Source organism: Macaca fascicularis, chromosome 19, assembly GCF_037993035.2.
Source record: "Macaca fascicularis isolate 582-1 chromosome 19, T2T-MFA8v1.1".
In the NCBI taxonomy this organism is placed as follows: domain Eukaryota; kingdom Metazoa; phylum Chordata; class Mammalia; order Primates; family Cercopithecidae; genus Macaca; species Macaca fascicularis.
This window is the reverse complement of record NC_088393.1, coordinates 48,325,976-48,346,009: the sequence shown is the minus strand read 5'-3', so window position 1 is coordinate 48,346,009 and position 20,034 is coordinate 48,325,976. Positions and strand designations below refer to the sequence as shown.

Genomic DNA, 20,034 nt, shown 5'->3' with positions numbered 1-20,034 from the left:
AAAATTAACCAGGCGCTCGCCGGTAATCCCAGCTACTCAGGAGGCTGAGGCAGGAGAATCGCTTGAACTCGGGAGGTGGAGGCTGCAGTGAGCCAAGATCATGCCACTGTGCTCCAGGTTGGGTGACAGAGTGAGACTCCGTCAAAAAAAAAAAAAAAAAAAAATCAGCCAGGCGCAGTGGCTCACACCTGTAGTCCCAGCACTTTGGGAGGCCAAGGCAGGTGGATCACCTGAGGTCTGAGGTCAGGAGTTTGAGGCCAGCCTGACCAACATGGAGAAATCCCATCTCTACCAAAAACACAAAAATTAGCCGGGCGTGGTGGCGCATGCCTGTAATCCTAGCTATTCGGGAGGCTGAGGCTGGAGAATTGCTTGAACCCGGGAGGTGGAGGTTGCGGTGAGCCGAGATTGCGCCATTGCACTCCAGCCTGGGCAACAAGAGCAAAACTCTGTCTCAAAATAAATAAATAAATAAATAAATAAATAAATAAATAAATCCTGAGCTGGTGGCCACGTGGGTAGAAATGTTAGAAAGCAGTGTAGCGAAGTGCTAGTGGGAGAACCCTGGAGGTGCACAAGGTGTTCCTTGTACAATTCCCTCAACTTTGCTGCATGTTTGAAAACTGTCTTCATAAAATGTCAAGGGCAAAAATGTCCTTAACTCTTAGAAACGTGTATTAAATTACTTTCTGTAATTTGCCTTAAAATAATCTTTAAAAAGCAATAGGTAGCCAGGCACGGTGGCTCACACTTGTAATCCCAGCACTTTGGGAGGCCAAGGCAGGCAGATCACCTGAGGTCAGGAGTTCAAGACCAGCCTGGCCAACATGGCGAAACCCCGTCTCTACTAAAAATACAAAAATTAGCCAGGCTTGGTGGCAGGCGCCTGTAATTTCAGCTACTCAGGAGGTTGAGGCAGGAGAACTGCTTGAACATAAGAGGCGGAGGTTACAGTGAGCTGAGATGGTGCCACTGCACTCCAGCCTGGGAAACGGAGTGAGACTCTGTCTCAAAAAAAAAAAAAAAAAAAAGATAAATAAATAAATAAAAAGCAATAGGTAAAATAAAAATATCAGGACAGGGTACAGTGACTCACACCTGTAATCCCAGCACTTTGGGAGGCTGGGATGGAAACTCTTGAGGCCTGGAATTTGAGACCAGTGTGGGCTATACAGTGAGAACTTCTCTATAAAAAATAAAAATAAGAAATTTAGCCAGGTGTGATGGCATGCATCTGTAGTCCCAGCTGCTTGGAGGCCAAGGCGGGAGGATCACTTGAGTCTAGGAGTCCAAGGCCAAGGCCACAGTGAACTATGATCATGCTACTGCACCCCAGCTTAGACAACAAAGCAAAACCCCATCTCAAAAAAAAAAGAAATGAGGCTGGGTGCTGCGCACCTGAGGGCTCACTATATCATTCTACTTTTGTGTATGTTTGCAAACTTCTTTGCTAGATAAGAAATTCATCTAGCAGCGGCTCACGCCTGTAACCCCAGCACTTTGGGAGGCCGAGGCGGGCAGATCACCTGAAGTCAGGAGTTCGAGACCAGCCTGGGCAACATGGTGAAACCCCGTCTCTACCAAAAATACAAAAATTAGCTGGGCGTGGTGGCACATACCTGTAATCACAGCTACTTGGGAGGCTAAGGCAGGAGAATCGCTTAAACCCGGGAGGCGGAGGCTGCAGTGAGCCAAGATCACACTGCCATACTCCAGCCTGGGTGACAGAGTGAGACTCCGTCTCAAAAAAAAAAAAAAAAAAGAAATTTAGAAGTGCGTCTGGTTTCCTTGTGAAGAGGAGGCAAGAGAAAAAGTGTGGAAGAAGTGGGAGTGGGTTTAGGGTCTGTGTTGCAAGCTAGTTCCTGTGCTCAAGTTTGAAGAGTTCTTGTGCTTTCAAGTTTGAAGAGTCTCTAGGGTCTGGATCTAGTTGGCTTCAGGCTTTCCCTGACTAAGGAAGCCCCCAAGGTCCGCAGTCCAGCTTGGGTTACCCTCTCCTTCCCCACTTCTCACCGCCGGACACCTTGGCCCTTTTTGAAAGTGAGGCCCAGGGCGGCCCCAGCCCTGCCCCTCCTCCCAGCTCCACATCTGGTCCTGATGTCAACAGCCAGGGTGGGCGGTGGCCATGTTTTTCAGCTCCCGCCCAGCCTCAGGGGAGGGGTGGACTGCCCTGTCCCCACCCCTTACTCACAGTGACTGACACGGGTCACACACGCAGTAGGCTAAAGGCCAGGAACAAACTTTAATTCCCAAACCGGACCCTTAAATCACAAGGACGTCAGATCTGGCTCAATCCCTGACAGGGTGAATTGGAACCTGGCCCCTACTTGGTCTCTAACCCCTTCCACTGGTCTAGTGGGGACTCTGATGCCGAATAGGGGCTGTAGATCAGTGAGGACGTATGTGTGTGTGAAGGGGTAGCAGGAGCCGCTTGGTTACATAAGCACGTGTTGGGGTGGGGCAGGTGTCCCTCTGGTCTGAGGGTCCTCGTATGTCCAAGGTCTCCGTGCATAATTGCAGACCCAGGTGTCTCTGCATTTGGGAGAATCAGGGTGCTTAAAAAGGGGTGACTGAGGGCTGCACTTGCGAAGGTGGCTGGGGACTGTGCCTCCGTGGGAGCGGCGTGTCTAAGTGGGAAGATACTCCGGGAAGCCAGGACGATGTCATATGTGGGTAGCTGTGTGGACCAGTGGTTGGGGGTAATGTGGACATCGGTGGTCACAGGCTGGGAGAGTGGTGCAGCCACGAGAGGGAGCATGTGTCAGGGCCATAGACAGTGACGGTCTCTCTGTGGCATGGCTCAGGAGGGGGCATGATGTTCCCTGTGCCAGGCACCAGAGACAGGGACACTGAGAAGTTCGATGAATGGAGAGGGCGTGTCAGCTGTGAATATGTGTGGCTGTTTCTGTGGCTTATAAAGGTGACAGGCAGACTCCCACATTTTGGGTGAAGATCCAGGGGAGTTGGTGGGTTACCTGGCTATGTGCTCGTGATTGCAGATGGACTATATTTATGTCTGTGGAAAGCTAACGCAGCAGTTGCTTTGTGGCTCTTGTAGTTGTGTATGAGTGTGTGGTTGTGCATCTTAACAGCAGCATGAGTCAAGTAAGTGAGTGTGTGGGCCGTGGGACAGTCTCTGGAAAACAGCTGCAGGTGTGTAATGTGGCTGCCTGCAGTGTACACTTTGGAGACATTAACCCTGTCCATACCCACTGCTGAGGCTGGAGGCACCGTCCCGGGCACCCACCACCTCCAAGTTGCCTTCCTTCATGTGGTCTGCGTGGTGGAATGAAGGTCAGTGGGACGGACTTGCAGTTGGAAGGCTGGGGGGATGTTGAAAAGGCCACTGATGGTGGGCTTGAGGCTCAGGGAGTCCAGTGGGCACGGGCTCTCCAGGGAGAAGGCTTGCAGGATGGTGGTGAAGAAGAGGAAGAGCTCTGCTTTTGCCAGGCCCTCTCCAAGGCAGACACGCTTCCCTTGTGAGGAGAGAGAGAGAAAGGGCTGAGCCAGTCCTCCTCACACCTAGGCCCACGGGGAGAACAGGGGGGCCAACAGTAAGCCCAGGGTGCAGAAGGGTGCCCCCAGCTGGCACAGATGCCTGGAGTTTGCCAGCGCCTGCTCGTGATACCCAAGGCTGCAACAGATACCTAAAGAGAAGGGCAGGAACGCCTCATGCTTCCTGAACCGTCCATCTGCATCCAGGAAACGGTCTGGGTTGAACTCTTCTGGGTGCTTGAAGATGCTGGGGTCATGCAGGATGGAGCCAAGGAGGGGGAAGACCTCCGTGCCCTGAGGGGAAATAATAATCAGGCTACAAATCCCTTCCCACCCCAGTCTATTCGGTCCTCGAGTATGGAGCACAAGTCTGGGGTGCCAGGGACACGAGTTTACAAACATAACGGCATCAACATTTGTTGAGTGTTGAGTGGCATGCAGCAGCTCATGCCTGTAATCCCAGCCACGTGGGAGGCTGAGGTGAGAGAAGCATTTGAGCCCAGGAGTTTGAGACCAGCCTGGGCAATATAACAAGACCTTGTCTCTCCGAAAAATGAAAAAATTAGCCAGGCATGGTGGCGTGAGCCCATAGTCCCAGCTGCTCAGGAGGCTGAGGTGAGAGGATCACTTGAGCCCAGGAGTTCAAGGCTGCTGTGAGCTATGCTTGTACCACTGCATCCCAGCCTGGGAGGCAGAGAGAGACCCTGTCAAGAAAGAAAGAGGAAGAGAGGAAGAGAGGAAGGGAGGAAGGGAGGAAGGGAGAAAGGAAGGAAGGAAGCAAGGAAAGAAGGAAGAGAGGAAGAGAGAAAGAGGGAAAGAAAAAAAAGGAAAGAAGGAAGGAAGGAACGAAAGAAAAGAAAAGAAAGTTGGGCGCAGTGGCTCAAGCCTGTAATCCCAGCACTTTGGGAGGCCGAGGCGGGCAGATCACGTGGTCAGGAGATGGAGACCATCCTGGCTAACACGGTGAAACCCCGTCTCTACTAAAAATACAAAAAAATTAGCCAGGCGTGGTGACGGGCACCTGTAGTCCCAGCTACTCGGGAGGCTGAGGCAGGAGAATGGCGTGAACCTGGGAGGTGGAGCTTGCAGTAAGCCGAGATCGCATCACTGCACTCCAGCCTGGGTGACAGAGCGAGACTCCGTCTAAAAAAAAAAAAGAAAAGAAAGAGAGAGGGGCAAAGAATACTATATGCGGGCTGGGTGACCTTGGCAAATCTTCTAGAAACTTTTCAAGCTCTCAGTTTCCTTATCTGTAAGATGGGCATGATAATGGTATAGGGTTGCTTTAAAGATTAAATGAGATAATAGATATGGAAAGCACTCAGAATAACCCCTGGTGCAGAGCAGGTCCTCAAGCCTGGATACCTGTCATTATCATCACTCAAGTGTTGCTGCCTGGTACACAGGACCGGCTCCCAAGTAGCTGAGCTGGTGTTTGTTTTACAAGCATTATCTTACAGCTCCAAGTTGATACTATTATTGTTTCTAATTTAGAGGAGGGATATATTGAGGTTCAGAGGGAGAAGTGATTTGCCCAAGGCCCCATTTACAAAACAGGAGGGGGTAGGCCAGGCGCGGTGGCTCACACTTGTAATCCCAGCACTTTGGGAGGCCGAGGCTGGTGGATCATGAGGTCAGGAGTTTGAGACCAGCCTAACCAACATGGTGAAACCCCGTCTCTACTAAAAATACAAAAATTAGCTGGGTGTAGTGGCACGCACCTGTAATTGCAGCTACTCAGGAGGCTGAGGCAAGAGAATCGCTTGAAGCCGGGAGGCGGAGGTTGCAGTGAGCCGAGATCGTGCCACTGCACTCCAGCCTGGGCAACAGAGCGAGACTCCATCTCAGAAAAAAAAAAAAAAAAAAAGGAAGAAGAAAAAGAAAATAGCCGCAAAGCAGCACTGGATGCTAACGGCCGCAGATTTGATTCTGCAGTGAAGGTGGAGGGAGCTGCTTGCACTAAACCGCTGGGGTTTCTGGGGAAACATCGCCCCCTTTTGGTTCTGCATCAGAGCTGCTCTCCAGTGAAGGGCACTGAGATTGGGGGAGAGAGACAGAGGAGAGAATGTGTCTGCATCAGGGGCTAAGGGTCGAGAGGGCTTCCCTTAGTCCTGGACTTGCTCCTCAGTTTTCAAGCTGCTTCTCTGTATGTTACCTCATTCGACTGTCCCGACCACTTTGGAAGGAGATAGAATTAGGAGATCTCTGGGGCAGATGGGGCCCAGAGATAGAGTCAAAGGGCAAGAAAACATAAACCAAAAAGAAACAGAAAGAGTTAAAAGATGCAGAAAGGGAGGGAGTGTCAGAGAAAGAAGGAGGAGAAAGATGCAGTGGGGAGTAGAGGAGGAAGAGAGAGAGAGAGAGAGAGAGAGAGAGAGAGAGAGAGAGAGACAGACTGACTAAGATCAGAGAAAGTCAGGGAGACACTGATAGCAGCCAACCCGGGCTCAGGCCCCGAGGCAGAGAGCCATGGGCCGCGGCTGCACGCATACCCACCTGGGGCAGGGTGTAGCCTCGGAAGCGGGTGGTCCGCATGAGGGTGCGGGGGATTCCCATGGGCACCAGCGCCAGCAGCCGCTGTGCTTCATGTAGAACCGCGTCGGTGTAAGGGAGGCGGGTACGGTCCCCTAGGCTTGGTGCCCGGCCAGACCCCAGCTCCTGAGTCAGCTCCTCACGTACCCGCTCTGCAAGCAAGAGGAGGGCGGGAGTCGGACAGCAGGTAGGGCCCAGGGATCCTCCCCTCAGAAGCCCATCTGCTTGCATAGCTGTAGTTTGGGGTGAGGCTGACAGGTGGGGAGGAGTAGTCCCCCAGCCCTCACTGAGCCCAAAGACCACACATCTTGTGTGTTGGGTGTTCCATCTATCTTCTCTCTCTCTCTTATTTTATTTTATTTATTTATTTTTTGAGACCGAGTTTTGCTCTGTTGCCTAGGCTAGAGTGCAATGGCGCGATCTCGGCTCACCACCTCTGCCTCCCGGATTCAAGTGATTCTCCTGCCTCAGCCTCCTGAGTAGCTGGGATTACACACTCTGTCACCCAGTCTGGAGTGCAGTGGCGCGATCTCGGCTCACTGCAACTCCGCCTCCTGGGTTCAAGAGATTCTCCTACCTCAGCCTCCCGAGTAGCTGGGACTACAGACGCCTGCCATCATGCCCGGCTCATTTTTGTATTTTTAGTAGAGACAGGGTTTTGCCATGTTGGCCAGGCTGGTCTCAAACTCCTGACCTCAGGTGATCCGTCCGCTTTGGCCTCCCAAAGTGCCGGGATTACAGACGTGAGCCACCGTACCCAGCCTTCTCTTTTTTTTTTTGAGACAGGGTCTTACTCTGTTGCCGAGGCTGGTGCAGCAGTGCAATGATGGCTCACTGTAATAGCCTTCACCTCACCTAATGGGCTCAAGTGATCCTTTCACCTCAGTCTCCTGAGTAGCTATGACCACAGGCACACACCACCACGCCCAGCTAACTTTTCTATTTTTGGTAGAGACAGGACCTCACTATGTTGCCCAGGCTGATCTTGAACTCCTAGCCTCAAGTGATCCTCCCACCTCAGCCTCCCAAAGTGCTGGGATTACAGGCATAAGCCACCATGCCTGGCTCATCTATACTTTCTTAATTCCCATAGCACCCTTGTGAGATAGGTATTGTTATCTATCCCCATTTCCTAGATGAAGAAACTGAAGACTCAGAGAACCCAAGTCATTGCCAGAAGTCACAGCTGGTTCCACTCCTGCAACACTACCAGGACCTCAACTCCCAGGTCAGCCCATCCCCATGACCCGCAGCAGCTGCCTAACCCTAAAATGCTGGAGTTGGGCCGGGCGTCTTGGCTCATGCCTGTAATCCCAGAACTTTGGGAGGCCGAGATGGGCAGATCACTTGAGGTCAGGAGTTCGGGACCGGCCTGGCCAACATGGGGATACCCTGTCTCTCCTAAACGTACAAAAGTTAGCTGGGTGTGGTGGTGCACGCTTGTAATCCTAGCTACTCGGCAGGCTAAGGCAGGAGAATTGCTTGAACCCGGGAGGCTGGAGGTTGCAGTGAGCCGAGATCACACTACTGCATTCCAGCCTGGGCGACACAGGGAGACTCTATCCCCTATAAAAAAATAAAAAATAAAAATAAAAAACCAATTTGACCCTGCCCTTCCCTGCTCAAAGTCATTCCATTGCTCCCCATGGCTCAGCATAAGGCACCTAATGTATCACTAAGGCGGCGAGGCCCACAGACACCTGCCTTGTCTTTCACTATGCCTCATACTGCAGTCAGCAACTCCTGAACCTCCTCTGGCTCCCGGACATCCCAAACGCCGTGCCCATTGATGCCTCAAAGATCTAGCTCAGCCTGTCTGCTCGGCCTGCCCACTCTTCCCTCTAAAACTCTCACTTTTTGTTTTTTGAGACAGTGTCTCCCTCTGTCACCCAGGCTGGAGTGCAGTGGTGTGATGTCAGTTCACTGCAACTTCTACCTCCTGGGCTCAAGCAATTCTCATTCCTCAGCCGCCCGAGTAGCTGGGATTACAGGTGCATGCCACCACCTGTATTTTTAGTAGAGATGGGGTTTCACTATGTTACCCAGGCTGGTCTTAAATTCCTGTTCTCAAGTGATCAGCCCGCCTCAGCCTCCCAAAGCTCTGGGATTATAGGCGTGAGCCACCTTGCTCAGCCGAGAACCCTCACTTCTGTTCCCAAGGTGGAAAAGGCTCTTACTTTGGACATGAGGGTATTTCATCAGGAGCAGGAGGGTATAGCCGACCGTGGCGCTGACCGTCATCGTCCCAGCGAACAGCAAATAAATGACTGTCATCAGCATGTTCTTGTTGGTGAATTCTGTGTCTGGGTTTTGTTCCTCCTGAAAGAAACCAGGCAGAGGGGCTGAGAGAACACAGCCTTCGGGAAGTAAATGTCCAGAACAGCCAAGCCTGGGGTCAGCACTACGAGTTTTGTCACGGGGTTTAGATAAATTTTGGGGAAGGTTGGGAAGTCGACTCTTTTTTTTTTGAGACAGAGTCTTGCTTTTTCACCCAGGCTGAGTGCAGTGGCACGATCCTGGCTCACTGCAACCTCTGCCTCCTAGGTTCAAGCAATTCTCCCACCTCAGCCTCCCGAGTAGCTGGGATTACAGGTGCGTGCCATCACGCCCGGCTAATTTTTGTATGTTCAGTGGAGACAGGGTTTCTCTATGTTGGCCAGGCTGGTTTTAAACTCCTGACCTCAAGTGATCCACCTGCCTCTGCCTCCCAAAGTGCTGGGATTACAGGTGTGAGATACTGTACCTGGCCGAGAAGTAGACTCTTGATGTTAGTTCTCTCTGGTTGAAATATTTTTTTAAATGGGCCGGGCGCGGTGGCTCAAGCCTGTAATCCCAGCACTTTGGGAGGCCGAGACGGGCGGATCACGAGGTCAGGAGATCGAGACCATCCTGGCTAACACGGTGAAACCCCGTCTCTACTAAAAAATACAAAAAACTAGCCGGGCGAGGTGGTGGGCGCCTGTAGTCCCAGCTACTCGGGAGGCTGAGGCAGGAGAATGGCGTAAACCCGGGAGGCGGAGCTTGCAGTGAGCCGAGATCCGGCCACTGCACCCCAGCCTGGGCGACAGAGTGAGACTCTGTCTCAAAAAAAATAAATAAATAAATAAATAAATAAATAAATAAATATTTTTCGGCTGAATTCAGGAGATCAGGGCTGCAATGAGCTATGATTGAACCACTGGACTAGAGCCCGGGCAACAGAATGAGACCCTATCTCAGAAAACAAACAAACAAAAATTAGAATTATAGAATTACCATATAATCCAGCAATTTGACTTCTAGGGATATAACCAAAAGAATTGAAAGCAGAGGCTGGGCATGGTGGCTCACGCCTGAAATCCCAGCACTTTGGGAGGCCTAGGCAGGTGGATCACCTGAGGTCAGGAGTTCGAGACCAGCCTGGGCAATATGGTGAAACCCTGTCTCTACTGAAAATACAAAAACAAAATTAGCTGGGTGTGGTGGCGGGCACCCGTAGTCCCAGCTACTTGGGAGACTGAGGCAGGAGAATCACTTGAACCCTGGAGGTGGAGGTTGCAGTGAGCTGAGATCGTGCCACTGCACTGTAGCCTGGACAACAGAGCAAGACTCCATCTCAAAAAAGAAAAAAAAAAAAAAAGAATTGAAAGCAGGGACTTGAAGAGATACACTCATGTTAATAGCAGTATTATTCACAATTGCCAAGAACTGGAGGCAACCTGTGTCCATCAGTGAATGAATGGATACAGAGAATGTGGTATATACACACAGTTGAGTATCACTCAGGCTTAAAAAGGAACGAAATCCTGTCACAAGCTATAACATGGATGAACCTTAAGGACATTATGCTAAATGCAATGAGTCAGTCACAAAAGGACAAATACTGTATGAATCCACTCATATGAGGCACCTAGAATAGTCAAATCTATATAGACAAAGTAGAAAGGTGCCAGGCACAGTGGCTCATGCCTGTAGTCCCAGCACTTTGGGAGGCTGAGGCAGCTTGGTCACTTGAGGCCAGGAGTTTGAGATCAGCCTGGCCAACACAGTGAAACCCCGCCTCTACTAAAAATACAAAAATTAGCCAGGCGTGGTGGCGCACGCCTATAGTCCCAGCTACTGGGGAGCCTGAAGCAGGAGAATCGCTTGAACCCAGGAGGCAGAGGTTGTTGTGAGCCAAGACTGCACCGCTGCACTCCAGTCTGGGTGACAGAGTGAGATTCTGTCTCAAAAAAAAAAAGAAGAAAAAAAAAAAAAAGGGTGATTGCCAGGGGTTGGGGAAGGGAGGAACAGGCAGTTGTCTTTTTTTTTTTTTTTCCTTTTTGTGGAGAACGGGGTCTCGCTATATTACCCAGGCAGGTCTCGAACTCCTGGGCTCAAGCTATCCTCCCGCCTGGCAGTTGTTTAATGGATATAGAGTTTCAGCTTCACAACGTGAAGAGTTCTGGAGACTGATTGCATAACAATGTGAATGTACTTAACACTACTATACTGCATACCTAAAAATGGTTAAGATGGTAAATGTTATGTATATTTAACTATAGTTAAAACTAAAAAAAAAAATGCAATAAAAGAGAAAAGAAATGGGGCAATAGAGTTAAGAAAAATTTTTCTTTCTCCACAAACAGGGAGGCTGCATTTAATTAAAGAATGTGGCCCCATTCTTCCAAAGTTCGTACAATTAAAAACTATTTTTTTTTTTTTTTTGAGACGGAGTCTTGCTCTGTCGCCCAAGCTGGAGTGCAGTGGCGCGATCCTGGCTCACTGCAAGCTCCGCCTCCTGGGTTCACGCCATTCTCCTGCCCCAGCCTCCCGAGTAGCTGGGACTACAGGCGCCCGCCACTGCGCCCGGCTCATTTTTTTTGTATTTTTAGTAGAGACGGGGTTTCACCGTGGTCTCGATCTCCTGACCTTGTGATCCGCCCGCCTCGGCCTCCCAAAGTGCTGGGATTACAGGCGTGAGCCACCGCGCCCGGCAATTAAAAACTATTTATTTCCTTAGGAGTCCCCTTAATTCTAGTTTTCTTACAGGGCATGGTGGCTTATGCCTACAGTCCCAGCACTTTGGGAGTTCAAGGCGGCAGGAAGATTACATGAGCCCAGGATTTCAAGACCAGCCTGGGTAACATAGTGAGAGTCCGTCTCTACAAAGAAAAAAAAAAAATTGGCCGGGCGCGGTGGCTCAAGCCTGTAATCCCAGCACTTTGGGAGGCCGAGACGGGCGGATCACGAGGTCAGGAGATCGAGACCATCCTGGCTAACACGGTGAAACCCCGTCTCTACTAAAAAATACAAAAATCTAGCCGGGCGAGGTGGCGAGCGCCTGTAGTCCCAGCTACTTGGGAGCCTGAGGCGGGAGAATGGTGTAAACCCGGGAGGCGGAGGTTGCAGTGAGCTGAGATCCGGCCACTGCAGTCCAGCCTGGGTAACAGAGCGAGACTCCGTCTCAAAAAAAAAAAAAAAAAAAAGAAAAGAAAAGAAAAAAAAAATTTAGCCAGGTGTGGTGGTGCGCACCTGTTGTCCCAGCTACTTAGGAGCCTGAGGCAGCAGGATTGCTTGAGCCCAGGAGTTCAAGGTTGCAGTGAGTTATGATTTTGCAACTGTACTCCAGCCTGGGCCACAGAAAGAGATCCTGTCTCTTAAAAAAAAAAAAAAAAAGAAAAGAAAGAAAAAGAAATATTGTTCTCATATAATTAATAAAGTGGACTTTACTAACATAAATTGATATTGCAAGGCTTCCTAATAAACCACCATAATTCACATAAAATTGTGAATTTACATAAAAGTCTGGGGAGGCTGCAGGGGGTGGGATGAAGTGATCCTGGGGATTGATGGTGTGGGACCGTGGGCATGGGGCCTGAACACAAGGGCCGAGGTGGGAGGGAGAAAGAGGAGAAATGCTGGAGAGACAGAGAGCCCGGCACAAATGCCCAGGTTGGGGGCGGGAGAGGCAGTGAGAGCAACTCCCTGAAAGAGACAGAGATGTGCAGAGAAGGGACGCACACGCACACAGACACTCATACTCACAGAGACATGCAGAGAGAGAAAGAGAGAGGGACCCAGTCGAGGTCCCCAGGGACACCTGGCTGGGGACCTACCAGGTTACCACACCCATTCAGAGAGGGGGTCCCTGCACCCTTCCCGCACCTGTGCCATCTTCAACAGGAAGGCATCGACCAGGTCACGTGCGGGACCCGAAGCATCCAAGTTCCCCTGGTGCTGCTGCACCTGCCGGACTGTGAAGGCAGCTAGGGTGCTGACGTGGTGGAGGAGCTGCTTGTGGGGGCCTGGCAGGGGCCACAGGAACCAGGAACACATCTCATAGGTCTGTGGGGAGAAGGACGGCTAGTTCTCATGGGACCTTGGCAGGAACCTTCAGGGAAGGTAGTTGGAAAGGGGTCCCACCCACTCACCTGACCCCCCCGGGAGCTGACTCCCAGCAGGGTACCACCAGCTGCCCGGACCATGGCCTGGAACTCCTTATCCTCATAGGAGAAGCGGAGGCCAAAGAGGAGGGAGCAGACTACGTTGGAGGTGGCCTGGGCCAGCAGCAGGGAGGGATCGAATGGGCGTCCTGGGTGGAATGGGGGCAGGGAGGTAGGCTGTGATGGAGCCAGGCAGAGGGGAGCAGGTTGGGGCTGAACCCAACCAGAGAGAGACAGGGAGGCAGGGAAAGACAGATGGACAGACAGTGCAGGGAGAGAGTTAACAGGCAAAGAAGGAGACAGACAGACAGGGACAGAGAAACAGACAGGGAGAAAGAAACTGAGTGACCATCACACGGACAAGGAGAGAGAAACAGAGGTAGACTTAGGGCCCGAAAAATAGAGGAAAGGAGAGAGAAAGAAAAGAGACAGAGAGAGTGAGATGGAGACCCAGGAACAATGGGATGATAGCACCAGGGACACACAGAGAGATGTCGTGACAGCCTTGGAGAGACAGTGGGACAGAGACAGAGGGCGGGGGTGAACAGAACCCCCAGCCCAGCCCTAGAGTCCAAGGCTTCCCCTCCCGCCCATTCCAGGACCTGGGTTGGGGCCACCCCCAGCCACAGTAGGAGAGTTTTCCTTTTCACTTGGCTGGAGACCCTGGGGTGACCCCGCCATGCTGACCTTCTGTCCCCTGGAATGCCTCCACCAAACACCGGGCCTCCGCCTGGATCAGCTCCTCGCCTTCTCGCTTCCCCATGCCCAGGTCCCGCAGAGCAAGCATGGTAAACTTCCTCAGCTGCCTCCACCGCTCCCCATTGGAGAAGAAAACCCCTGCGCAGAAGGCTAGACTCAAAGAGGGACCAGCACCTCTGCCCATTCCCCCTTCTTTCTTTCTTTCTTTTTTTTTTTTTTTTTGAGACAGAGTCTCGCTCTGTTGCCCAGGCTGGAGTGCAGTGGCGTGATCTTGTCTCACTGCAACCTCTGCCTCCCAGGTTCAAGCAATTCTCCTGCCTCAGCCTCCTGAGTAGCTGGAACTACAGGTGCATGCCACCATGCCCGACTAATTGTATTTTTAGTGGAGATGGGGTTTCACTGTGTTAGCCAGGATGGTCTCAATCTTCTGACCTCGTGATCTGCCCGCCTCAGCCTCCTAAAGTGTTGGGATTATAGGCGTGAGCCACTGCGACCGGCCGATTCCCCCTTCTTTCTAGTGAGGTTCTCTGAGGGGGACTCTTCAGGCTCCATCTGAGTCCATTCCAGCCTAGCCCAGGGATGAGGATTTAGTAGGTGTTCAATAAATGCATAATCAAAGTGGTTCTCCCATCCTTTGCCCTTGGGTAAGGGAGTACATTCTCCTGAAAAGTAGGCAGCTGGGATGACCCAGGCTCCTTCTGTTTTGTAATTATTATTATTATTGAGACAAGGTCTTGCTCTGTCACCCAGGCTGGAGTGCAATGGCACGATCTCGGCTCATTGCAACCTCTGCCTCCCAGGTTCAAGTGATTCTCCTGCCTCAGTCTCCCAGCTAGCTGGGATTACAGGCATACACCACTACACCCGGCTAATTTTTATATCTTTAGTAGAGATGGGGTTTCGCCATGCTGTCTAGGCTGGTCTTGAACTCCTGACCTGAGGTGATCCATCTGCCTCAGCCTCCCAAAGTGCTAGGATGACAGGTGCGAGCACCGCACCTGGCCTGCTCTGTAATTAACCAGGATGAATGAAGAGTTCTTTCCTCCTTTCTTCTTTCCTTGCATCCAACCATCCCATCATTTATGGAGTCCCACTGGGTCCTGGGTCCTGTGCCCCATGTAATTCGGAGGTTGAACACAGAGGGAGGATGGAACTGTACCGTTTTCCTCCTTTATCCAAGACACTTGTTCCAGACAGACCCTCCCTGTCCAACGCCAGCCTGTCGTGGCCTCTTGGGCACCTCCCCTTGGGCATCTCCTGCCCTGGCCCCACTGTGTTCCAAAGTGATCTCAGCATCTCTCCTTTCTCTGTTTCAGCCCACCATCCATTCCCTGGCCAGAGCCCCAGGCCTCTCCCAATTACTCCTTCCTCCCCATCCCCTGGCCCCAGCCCTGGTCCATCACCCTGGGCTCCTAGCCTCCATTTTCATCCCCTTCAGGCAGCAACCACAGGATCTTCCCAACTCTGACTACAGCTGTTCCCTGCTTAAAACCGACTGCTCCCAGGAAAAACAAAAGCCCAAACACTCTGGCATGACTCACAGACCCCGCATGACCAGGGATTTCCCTGGCTTCTCAGCTTTGTTACTTAGCCCACTACGACTGCACTGGTCTCTCACTTCCTCAAAGGGGTCAGGATCCCCTGTCTAGGCCTGTGATCCTGCAGTTCCCTCTGCCTGCATCACTCTCACCCCCTTCCATCCCATCCTTGGTGAACTAATTTGTTCATCCTTCAAGGCCCAGCTCAAATGCTACCTCCTCTGAGAAGCCTTCCCTGATTCCCTCTTTACCCTCGTACAGGTGCCTGTGCCCTGTGTTTGCCCTCAAATCTGTCCCTCTCATTTTAGGATTATATTCCCTCCCTGTATTATCTTACTGCAGTACAAGCCCGCCTCTCCCACAGTAGGAGAGGACACCACACCTGTCTGAGTCATCTCCGTGTACCTGGTACTCAGTATAGGACTGGGCATAATGATCATTTTTATGTTTGTTTGTGTTTTGTGGAGGCAGGGTCTCACCATGTTGCCCAGGCTTGTCTCAAACACCTAGGCTCAAGTCATCCTTCCAATTCAGCCTCCCAAAGTGTTGGGGTTACAGGCATGAGCCACCATGCCCAGCCTGAAAATTCACCAGTTGAATGAATGAATGCTTCTCTCAAAGTCATGCTTTTGTAGGTGCTGGTCTTTCTGCCTGGAACACCCTCCCCCCTCATCTTATGAGTCTCAGCTTTGACAGCCTGTCTTCAGGAAGACTTTCTGAATCTCCCTCGCCAAACGAGCTGGGTCAGGTACCTCCTCTAAATTCCTACAGTCCTAGGGCTTCCTTCAGCCTGGCCCTGATCCCTCTTGCCCTGACCCCTCCCCATCCCACCCTGACCTTTCCCCCTGTGCTTCCCCGTCTTGGCCCTGACCACTCTGGGCTGGCACCGTGTCGTGAGTCTGTTTCCCCACTGGCCTCGGTGCTCTGGGGAAGCAGCACCAGTGCTGTCTTAGTCACTGTTGAGTTCCTGGCAGCACCCAGCATGGGCCTCCTGCTTTCTGTTGTAACACAGAGAACTGCCTCTATCATTGGAGGGCTTACCCACCCATCCTCAGGACCTTGAAAGCGCTCTGGAATCTTTCTGAACCCTCAGGGCTTTACCTGGATCACTGATGGTTATCACTGATACCACAACCTGGTGGTTAATGAGTGCTCACTCTGCACGTGGCTCAGTCCTCACTCAATCACTCAGTCCTACATGATGGGCACTGCTTTTTGCTTGTTCGTTTGTTTGAGATGGAGGCTCGCTCTGTTGCCCAGACTGGAGTGCAGTGGCATGATCTTGGCTCACTGCAACCTCTGTCTCCCGGGTTCAAGGGATTCTCCTGCCTCAGCCTCCCGAGTATCTGAGATTACAGGTATGCGCCACCATGCCCAGCTCATTTTTATATTTTTAGTAGAGACAGGGCTTCGCCATGTTGGCCAGGCTGGTCTCGAACTCCTGACCTCAAGTGATCCACCCACCTCCGCCTCCCAAAGTGTTGGGATTTCAGGCATAAGCCACTGCCTGCCAGCCGATGGGCACTGTTATCACTCCATTTTACAGATGAGGAAACAGGCATTAAGCCATGGGCAAAGGTCACACACCGGTTAGTGGTGGCAGGCTGTGAGTGGAGGGCCTAGCAGCCCTTGACTTACCATGGCCATCAAAAGTCCGTTCCAGCATCGCTATGGTTCCCCGGCCACTGAACTCTTCAGCCTGACCTCCCAGGGCCTCTCGCACAGCCTCCTGCCCAACCAGGACCACCACGGGCCGCCAGGGTCCCAGGTAGATGGTGAACACCGGTCCGTACTTCTTACTCAGCTGGGCACAGGGAGGAAGAAGAGGATGCCGTGACCTCTTCCAGCCAAGTTGTCTCCATCATGGCCCCTGTCACTGGAGGAGCCACCGAGTTTAGCTTCTACACCCTTTACCAGGAACCTGCCCCCACCCCAGCAGAAATAGCTGAGGCTCAGTTCTCTTTTTGTACTAGGCTCCCGGGCCTCCTCCCTCAGTACGTCCTTCAGTGGCTTCCCCCAACTTCCTGTCATTCCCTTGCTTCCTGCTGAACCTTAACTTCTGACACTGGGCAATCCAGAAGCAGTTTGGGTCTCCCCTAATTCCTTAGGGCCCCCCTACCTACCAAATATCCAGCCACCCTTTTCAGTCACCGCAAAACCCTCAAATTCTAGAGCAGACACTGCTGAGTATCTGCCCCATCTCTTCCCCCACGACCCCACCCCTTTTTCTATGTCCTTGAAGTCACCCAGAATCCTTTTGAATGGGAAACTTCAGGCCTCTTCCCACTCCGACCCGCTATCCCCTAAGGCTGGGGCTGCCTCTGCCTTCTTTCTTGCTCTCCTTCCCTCCCCCATCCCAGGAACTCCCAGCTGAGCTCCACCCATCCTCCCATCCCGCATTCTGAGCAGACAGATTCCTTCAGCGGGACCCCCTCTCTGAGCCTGCAATCCTCCAGCCTCTTCTTTGCCTCCAACTCCCGCAGGGACGCCTCCCCCTTTTCTTCTTTGTGCCCTCTTCAGCATGCCCCACCTGTATGGCTCCAGCTACCTCTCCCTCTGGGGCAAGCCCAGCCGCATCAGCTTCTCCTTGGCTGGAGGACTCCTGTCTCTCTCAGCCTCGGTCCCTGCCCATCACCTTCCCAGGATTCTCTGTAGGCAGAGGTCTCTGCCCCTCCTAGCCCTGGTCCCCCACCCCACGATCCTCTCTCCCGGGCACCTCTCCGGTTCTCAGCCCTGGACAACCTGCTGCAGCCCCCACCCCAGGAAAGCTGCAGCCCCTTTGCCTTGGGACCCCTGCCCCTGCCTCCTCCCTAGGATACCCGAAAACCCCCTCGCCCTGGCAATCGGGTTTCTCTCCCAGGGACTCCCAGCCCTTAGCCAGGACGTCCCCTGGGCCCCTCACCCGCAAGAGCCCCGAGTACAGCGCCCCGGGCCGTAGCTGCAGAAGGTTTCCCAGCAGTGGCAGCGGCGTGGGCCCGGGGGGCAGCTGGCCTCGGGCCCGGGTCCCAGACAGCGCCAGCGTCAGCAGCAGGAGCAGCGCCAGCGCCAGCAGCAGCGCCCAGGTGCCGGTCGCCTCCATCTCGGCAGGTCGGCTCCTTCTCCTCTCCCAGGCGCTCCGCGCGGCTGGGTTAGTTAGGGGCGGGAGCCGGGCGTCTCCCTCCCCAGCAAAGTCAGGCGCGGGGCGGGGCAGCTAGCCCAGCCTCCTGCCTGCTGGGCAGGCTTATCTCCCCGCCGCCGGGTTTCTCCCGGACCACCGCCGCCGCCTGATGTCTGGAGCTCATGCTCCAACGGATGTCTCGGAGGTCACCCAGATTTACGCGGGGCTCGGGCGGCGGAGACAGCGCCTTGGGCCCCCGGGTAGGGAGGAAGCAAACAGAAGAACCTGGAAGCCAGAGACTTTGGCCGCCTAGAGGTTGCCACACCCTGCATCTGGCGTTGACCCCGCGCCACCCTCCCCAGCTCTACCTCCCTCATTCATTGTTCGGGAGTGGGTTCGTGTGTGCGTGTGTGTATGGGGTGTCTTTCAGCCAATTTTCTCCAGCATCTTACATCTTCACGAACCGAGAGGAAGGACTTGACCTTTAAGGATAAACAATCTGAAGTCCAGGGAGATAAATCGGTTGGTCCCAGGTCAACTCGGCTGAGTGGCAGAGTTAAGATTTCGACTTGGGCGAGTCAGAATGATTGAGTCATTCATTCATTCACTTAGAGGCAGTTTGCAGAGCGGTGAGGACGGTGATGGCTGAAGCCAGACTGCTTGAATTCACAGCCTAACTCCTCTGTGCCTCTGTTAGCCTTGTAAAATGGGGCTAGTTTTCAGGATTAAATAGTACATCTGTGCACACAATTTAAAGCAGACGCAGGTGCACATGTAACAAGCACTAAATAGATGTTAGCTAGTATTTCTGCAACTAATTGTTATTGAGGTCTTACTGTAAACAAGACTTTGTTCTAGACCCGAGGATGCAGCTATGAGCGACGGAGAGAAGGGCTCTGACCTTCCTGAGCTCATATCCACATGCAGATAAAGTCGAGATGAAGACAATTTCAGGAAGTGAGAAGGCCGGCCAGGGGAATGCGCTTCTTGAGAAGGAAGAATGTTAGAGCCATTTGTGCATGAATTATTACAGGTTTGGTTCACTGCTGTATCCCCAGCATGTAGTGCAGTGCCTGACACACAGTAGGTGCTCAATAAATATTTGTTATATCTTGATTTTTTTTTTTTTTTTTTTTGAGACGGAGTCTCGCTCTGTCGCCCAGGCTGGAGTGCAGTGGCGCGATATCGGCTCACTGCAAGCTCCACCTCCCGGGTTCACGCCATTCTCCCGCCTCAGCCTCCGAGTAGCTGGGACTACAGGCGCCCGCCACCTTGCCCGGCTAGTTTTTTGTATTTTTAGTAGAGACGGGGTTTCATCATGTTAGCCAGGATGGTCTCGATCTCCTGACCTCGTGATCCACTCGCCTCGGCCTCCCAAAGTGCTGGGATTACAGGCTTGAGCCACCGCGCCCGGCCTTGTTATATCTTCAAAGATTGAATTTAGGAGACAAGATTCATGAAGTCTGCAGGGGCCACCTTGCAAGGTCTTGGAAAAGACTGCATTTTATTTCTATTGCAAACAGAAGCTGTCTGGAGGGGTTTTCAGCAGGGCAGTTACTTTGTTTGATTTGCATTTTCATTTCATATTTTATTATAAAAATATTAAAATTTCAAACCTACAGTGAGCACCTGTATACCCATCAGATTCCACCATTTTATTATCCTTTCTTTGTTGCCTATTCTATTTTTGTTTGTTTGTTTTTTGTTTGAGATAGAGTCTCACTCTGTTGCCCAGAGTGGAGTGCAATGGCATGCAACCTCTGCAACCTCTGCCTCCCGGGTTCAAGCAATTCTCCTGCCTCAGCCTCTCAAGCAGCACTGGGATTACAGGTGCGCACCACCACGCCTGGCTATTTTTTGTATTTTTAGTAAAGATGGGGTTTTGCCATGTTGACCAGGCTGGTCTCAAACTCCTGACCTCAGGTGATCTTCTCTCCTCAGCCTCCCAAAGTGCTGGGATTACAGGCATGAGTCACTGTGCCCGGCCCATTTTTCATTACATATCTATTAATTTTACCTATCTATTCATTGATTTGTTTTAAGCATTTCAAAGTCAGTTGCAGACACCAGTACACTTCACTCCCAAATACATCAGCATGCATATCAGAAGCTAGAGCTCAGTATTTGTTTGAAGATACTTTTTGTTCCTCAAGGTATCCTATATACAATGAAATGCATACCTCTTAAGTGTATAATTAGATGAGCTTTGACACGCATATGCTGGAGTTTTAAAATATTAGACTCTTAGGCCGGGCGCGGTGGCTCAAGCCTG

At 52.1% G+C, this 20,034-nt stretch overlaps 1 protein-coding gene across 3 annotated transcripts; it reads right to left on the bottom strand.

Annotated features, from left to right (window-relative positions):
* Nucleotides 1-2,215: 2,215 nt before the first annotated feature.
* On the bottom strand, nucleotides 2,216-17,771 carry CYP2S1 (cytochrome P450 family 2 subfamily S member 1). 3 transcript variants are annotated; one of them, XM_005589324.4, is made up of 9 exons: nucleotides 17,568-17,771; nucleotides 16,304-16,469; nucleotides 13,116-13,265; nucleotides 12,417-12,577; nucleotides 12,151-12,330; nucleotides 8,202-8,343; nucleotides 5,989-6,176; nucleotides 3,645-3,786; nucleotides 2,216-3,473 (listed from the first exon to the last, which is right to left on the bottom strand). In XM_005589324.4, exons 1-9 carry the CDS (start codon nucleotides 17,742-17,744, stop codon nucleotides 3,265-3,267), a joined length of 1,515 nt encoding a protein of 504 aa, XP_005589381.3. In that variant the 5' UTR covers nucleotides 17,745-17,771; the 3' UTR covers nucleotides 2,216-3,264. The 3 variants fall into 3 exon arrangements, 2 of the variants coding, with proteins under 2 accessions (XP_005589381.3, XP_073879747.1); XR_012427619.1 differs by lacking the exon at nucleotides 5,989-6,176; XM_074023646.1 differs by lacking the exon at nucleotides 12,417-12,577.
* Between the last annotated feature and the right edge of the window lie 2,263 nt (nucleotides 17,772-20,034).